The following is a 7,083-nucleotide window of genomic DNA, read 5'->3' on the forward strand; positions in this document are numbered from 1 at the left end:
TATAAACAGAGCACTCTAAAATAAATCACTGAAGAAAAGGTTTAGGCACGCAAACTATGAAAATTCTGCTCTCTGACTCTGTTCCAAGTCTGTCAGTGCACAGCCCCGGGCCACATGCCTACCGCTTCTTATGGCCAATCACCTCTGCACTCTGCCCACCTCCAGACCCCCGCCCGCCCTCCCCTCCTACCTCTTCAGTGTGCACTTAGTGTACCGTAACCGTACTGGTCTGGTGGGCATCATACGTGGCTCCTTCACTTTAGAGACAGTGTCAGACAGTCATGCATTCAGGTGCCAGGCATCCCCTCACAATTTCCCAGTTCCCGTTTAGAGAGACAGCACAGCAGTGAGTGACTCCACTGTTCCACATGTCACTGAGCAGTGAGCACAGATAGGCAGGCAGGTTTAGGCTAGCAGCGCAACTTTGCAAGCCCCACGGCACGCCCAGAACATTCATAGTAAAATTGGACAGGGGAGGAGCAAAGTACAAACAAGCAAAAGCAGCTGGGAAAACTATTTGTTGAAATTGCAGCGCTGGCTCAAGGGGCAAAAAAATTGTGTGTCTACAACTTCCCCACAAATGCCACAAATGCCAGCCCCTCTAATAAAAAAATATATGCATCTCAACATTGTATTTCTTTGAATTTCAATAAAATTTAAAAAAAAAATATTTGTGGTGTCACCCCCTGGAGGGTGTCACCCAGGTGCGGCCCGCACCCCCTAGTGACGCCACTGAAACAAGATGTTAATTCATTAAAAACAGGTTTAAATATATATATTATGTTAATTTATTGCAAGACTGCAGAAAACTCTAGTAATTACAAGGTGTTCCTTACCCATAGATAGACAGACAGACAGATAACCGATAGATACATGAGAGATAGATAGATAATATATAGATAGATAGATAGATAGATAGATAGATAGATAGATAGATAGATAGATAGATAATTGATTGAGAGATAGATGATAGATAGATAGATAGATACAGACAGATTCATAGAAAAATACAGTCAGATAGATAGATAGATAATTGATTGATAAATCAGAGATAGAGACAGGCAGATACATAAATAATCAGATAAATATATAATTGATTGATAAATGAGAGATAGATGATTGATAGATAAAAGAGATAGATAATTGATTGACAGATAAATGAGAGATAGATAGATAATTGATTAATATATAAATGAGAGATAATTGATTAATATATAAATGAGAGATAATTGATTGACAGATAAATGAGAGATAGACAGATAGACAAAGACAGACAAACAAATAGATACAGACAGACAAATATATACATACAGATAATAGCTAGATAGAGACAGACAGATAGATTAGATAGATAGATAATTAATAGATAAATTAGAGATAGATAGCTAATTGATTGATAGATAAATGAGAGATAGACAGATAAACAAAGACAAACAAACAGATAATTGATTGCTAGATACATGAGAGATAGCTAATTGATTGATAGAGACCGATAAATAGATGATACAGTCAGATAGCTAATTGATTAATAGATAAATAAGATAGATAATTGATTGATAAATGAGAAATAGATAATTGATTGATAAATGAGAGATAGATAATTGATTGATAGATAAATGAGAGATAGATAAATGAGAGATAGATAATTGATTGATAGATAAATGAGAGATAGATAATCGATTAATATATAAATGAGATAGATGATTGATTGACAGATAAATGAGAGATAGACAGAAAGACAGACAAACAAACAGATAGACAGACAGATACAGACAAATAGATACAGACAAATAGATTAGATAGATAATTAATTGATATATAAACGATAGACAGACAGAGACAGACTTATAAATAGATACAGATATATACAGATAGATAATAGATAGAGAGACAAACAGATAAATAGATTAGATAGATAATTGATAAATAAATGAGAGATACTTGATTGATTGATAAAAGAGATAGATAGACACGGACATATAAATAGATAGAGGCAGACAGATGCAAAGATAAATACAGTCAGATATATAATTGATAGATAAATAAGAGAGAGATATATAATTGATTTATAGATAGATAAATGAGAGCTAGATAATTGATTAATAGATAAATGAGAGATAGAGACAGGCAGATACATTGAGGCCCATTTATTAAGCTCTGTATGGAGCTTGAAGGGCCGTGTTTCTGGCGAGTCTTCAGACACGCCAGAAACACCAGCTATGAAGCAGCGGTCTAAAGACCGCTGCTCCATAACCCTGCCCACCTGCTCTGATGAGGCGGACAGGAATCGCAATTCAACCTGATCGAATACGTTGATTGACACCTCCCTGCTGCGAGTCATTTACCTCTGCATTCAGCGAGATCTTGCGGACCTGATCCGCACTGTCGGATCAGGTCCGCAAGACCTTTCATAAATAGGCCTCATAGATAGAGACAGACAGATACATAGATAAATACAGTCAGATAGATAAATGACAGATAGATATATAATTGATTGATAGATAAATGAGAGATAGATAATTGATTGATAAATGAGATAGATAGATAATTGATTAATATATAAATGAGTTAGATAATTAATAAACAGATAAATGAGAGATAGATAGAAAGACAGAAAAACAAATAGATAGACAGATACAGACAAATAGATACAGACAAATAGATTAGATAGATAATTAATTGATATATAAATGATAGACAGAGAGACTGATAAATAGGTAGATACAGACAGACAGATAGATATATACAGATAGATAATAGATAGAGACAGACAGATAAATAGATTCGATAGATAGATAATTAATAGATAAATTAGAGATAGATAGATAATGGATTGATAGATAAATGAGAGATAGACAAAGACAGACAAACAGATAATTGATTGCTAGATACATGAGATAGATAGATAATTGATAGAGACAGATAAATAGATGATACAGTCAGATAGATAATTGATTAATAGATAAATAAAAGATAGATGATAGATAGATGATAGATTATATACAGACAGAGAGGGAAAGAGATAAATGATAGATAGATAGATAGATAGATAGATAGATAGATACATTTTATATTTAAAAGGGGCATTTCAGGCAAATCTGAAATCTACATCAGTACAAGTGTATGCTTTTAGTAAAATCCATCACTGTCTCCGGAGTTGACCTCTCAATTGTCCCTCTTAGGGCGGGATTGCCCTTCTATTAAAGGGACATTTGTAGTCCAATAATACATTTGCAGTTTTTATAGTTCTTTTGAGAAGAATCCTAACCTTACATTCTACACGGTAATCAGTTTAGTAGCTTATGTTTTTCTGTCCCTACTTGGTCTCAGAAGATGAGATATGACAAGAGGCATTTAAAGGGGTTTGTCCAGGAACTGTAAAACAATGCAGATTATTTTTGAACAATTTAAACCATTCTGCAAGCCAGTGCTTAGTTGCTGATATATATTATGCAATAAAAAATCTCTTTAAAGGAAAAATCAGTTAGATAATGTACTGGTATAAAAACATCCCGCTAACTATAAAGTATAGCCCCGCCCACTTACAATACAGATGGTTATAAAATAATGACAAATGAAACCTCACCTTAGACCATGGGCACGCATGTTTTTGCTGGCTCTCAGTGCCTGTAAATCGTCCACATCACGGAACAGAAAAAAAACATCCTTACATTCTGGATGAGTCTCAAACAGCCTGTAATAAAGAATGACCATTAACCATTTAAGCTTATACATTAAGTTTAATCTGAATTGAAGTAGTGCGTAGATAAAATGCACTAAACTCTGCTAAATTAAGATGACAGATTTTAGGACTGTTCTCTGGCAGAACACTAAAACCCTACCACATACATCTGCAAAGACAAATTATTTGTACTAGATGGGTCTAAAACTTTTGCATACTGATTTTGTTTTTAAATGCAGGAACACTGAACACATTTTTGCTATTCCAAGATATGTTTACTAGATGTTGGTAAAAGGTGAGGTGCTGGGATGCAATGTAACCTCAAAGGTGCCCTGAATTTGCAAGATTGTGCCATCTAATTTCATTGTATCTAGTGTTCTATATCTAGACCAAAGGAGGAATACATAGTAAAAAGGTATCAGAAGATGCATTTCCTCACTAGTACCCCAACCTTGGAATCTATCATATCTGTGATCATAGCAATATATATATATATACATACACACACACACACACACACAGTATACACAGCAACATAAAAGGCTGCAATGTGTCCCTGTGTCCTAGTGTCTCTGGCTCTCTCTCTGTTTTACCCAAAACCATTGAGCTGCAAGTCTATCAGGAAATTGAATGGTTATAAAGTTCAAAGAAAGAATGTTTTTGTGTTTGTGTGTATGTCTGTGTGTGTATGTGTGAGTATGTATGTGTTTATATATATATATATATATATATATATATATATATATATATATATATATACACATATACACATACTGCGTAATATATATATATATATATATATATATATATATATATATATATATATATACACACACACACACACACACACATGTATATACTATATATATATATATATATATATATATATATATATATATATATACACACACCGGTGTGTGTGTGTGTGTGTGTGTGTGTGTATATATATATATATATATATATATATATATATATATGTGTGTGTGCGTGTGTATGTATGTGTGTGTGCGCATGTGTATATATGTGTGTAATTTGTATGTATATGTGTGTGTTTGTGTGTGTATATATGTGTATGTATGTGTATAACAGTGTGTGTTTATATATAATGGTGTGTGTATAAAATAGTTAATCCGTTCACCTAGATAAGGTAATTACCTGGGTGCTATTTATATATACAATATATAGATCAAACCAAAGCACTCTCAGGATTTGGCAAAAGAAGTGCACTTTTTTTGCTAAATCATGTGAATGATTTTGTTTGTTTTATCTATCTATCTATATATCTATCTATCTGAGTCTCTCTCTCTCTCTCTCTATATATATATATATATATATATATATATATATATATATATATATATATATATATATATATATATATATATATATATATATATATATATATATATATATATATATATATATATATATATATATATATATATATATATATATATATATATATATATATATATATACTTGGGTACCACCAAAACTATCACCTAATCTAGAGTAGTTATCCTTTCTGTCTGTCCACAATTCCACCTTAATCTGTTAACAACCCCCTGGAAAGTTCTATTTGCCTTCAAGGTCATCCAAACCACTAGGCTATTTATAATTGTCCTAATCCACAGTAAGTGTTCAGTAGGGTACTTTTGGGCACCTGATATCCCACATATTAAGAAGCATATACTTACCTGATAAACATAATAACCCCAACTTTAGCAATATCCTCCTGTATAAGCCGCCATGACTCCACAAGTAGTAGTTGTTGGTCAGGGGTCAGGTTGAGGGTGGGCAATATAGGCTCAGGTGCTACCTCAGCCAAAGAAGCTCTCCGTGACCAGTTTAGACCAGAAAGCACACAGCCCATCGCTAATACCGGCTGATTTCACCCCAGTGTGGATTCTGCACCTCCTGCTCCCTCTGCAGATTGTGTTGTTTGGAGAGTGCTGGCTCTCGGACACTAGAGAAGCATAAAGGACCAATGATGCCCAGACTGGCTGCATCCTAATCTATTCTGCTCTGAGTAGCTGTTTCTTGTCTCCTCTGAAAATCAGGCAGCTCCAGCTGTGCTAAGAGGAGGGAGACTGCGCCGGCTGGAAATCCTCAGATGTGTGTCTGTCATTGCTTCAGGGGAGGAAGCCGCCACTCTAATAACCCATAAGAGACAGAAAGCCAAAGCACTGTCCTGGTGACAAAGCCCGCCAGCATCTAAATCTCTTCTGTCACTTGTCTGCTAAACAATAGGAGAGCTGTCAGCTTGACACCAGAGGCCACGTGTATTTATTACAAAACTCAAATGCAATAAACAAACACAATTACAGAGTGAATTCGGACATGCAGGCTCCTTGTAATTCTATCTAATTAGCACTAACCTGTGAGGTCTGGGTAGTTTTATTTTTATAGTTAAACAAGTGTACATAGAGCTCAATATGGTAGCAGGTGAATATACTTTATAGACTACTAGACTGATATATTTGTCTGCAGAACAATAATAATGATTGATGACACCCCTCTCCCAGAACAAAATCTAACAATAGAAAAACAATTTATGGTAGGTTTTAAGAAATATAACTTAATGCAAAAGGAATCTGAGCAAGGTGAACAGTAGTTACAGCTTGTTTAACCCTTTAGTACTCAGACATCCCAACCTGCAAAAGCTCATTTCAGGGAGGTGGCTTCACCCGCTACTGCGCCGCCGCCACCCCCCCTCCCAGTTATATATTAGACACCTTGAAACCCTAAATAAGATAGCGACTTATCATTAAAGTAGCTTCCCATTAAAGGCACATTAAAAAAAAGTAGCTTTATTGCTCAATCACATAAAACAAACCTTTTTTCCAGTGATCGTACGCTTGTTGAATGCTTAAATATTTTAGAATACGAAGTTTAATTACGTGCAGTAAATAAGGTAATATTTGTGTTTTATTTTATTAAAATCAGTGGAGGCTTTATGGTTACTGGTGCATGCTTTGAGAGTTCTATAACGTCACAGCAACTAAGGCATTCCTAAAAAAAAAAAAAAAACACTTTTCCGGATTTGGGCCACATTGGATCATGGTACTTGGAGTTTCAGGGAGATTGCATTCCATTTGCTGGCATCAGGGAGCCGCTATTACAATCAGGGAGACTCCCTCAACTTCAGGGAGAGTTGGGATGTCTGAGTACTGTCATTTGATACCACTATGTATTTGCATTTAAACTTTCTGTGCCTTAGAACCTGATTTAAACTTCGCCAGATCAGATGTGGTTTTTCTCGCCGACCCTCACAGGGGCTGCACTGGTGGATTTATCTTAAAAAAGGGTCAGTTCCTGCGAGTGGCGAGAAGGCTCCTATTGAAAGTAATGGATCTCGCTGGAAAGGGACACTTTGCTCCGTAGAGCAAAGTTAGCAGTAA

The 7,083-nt window shown here is 35.1% G+C and overlaps 1 protein-coding gene across 1 annotated transcript in view; it reads right to left on the minus strand.

The window, feature by feature from the left end:
• LOC128657480 (neuroglobin-1-like) overlaps nt 1-5,711 on the minus strand; it is a 145,318-nt gene extending 139,607 nt beyond the window's left edge. Inside the window, exons 1-2 of the mRNA XM_053711840.1 lie at nt 5,380-5,711; nt 3,587-3,694 (exon numbers count right to left, since the gene is read on the minus strand). Of these exons, the coding sequence (XP_053567815.1) occupies nt 3,587-3,694; nt 5,380-5,555 (284 nt within the window). The 5' untranslated portion in view covers nt 5,556-5,711. The remainder of the gene's footprint in view (nt 1-3,586; nt 3,695-5,379) is intronic.
• Between the last annotated feature and the right edge of the window lie 1,372 nt (nt 5,712-7,083).

This window comes from Bombina bombina, chromosome 1 (assembly GCF_027579735.1).
Source record: "Bombina bombina isolate aBomBom1 chromosome 1, aBomBom1.pri, whole genome shotgun sequence".
Lineage (NCBI taxonomy): Eukaryota > Metazoa > Chordata > Amphibia > Anura > Bombinatoridae > Bombina > Bombina bombina.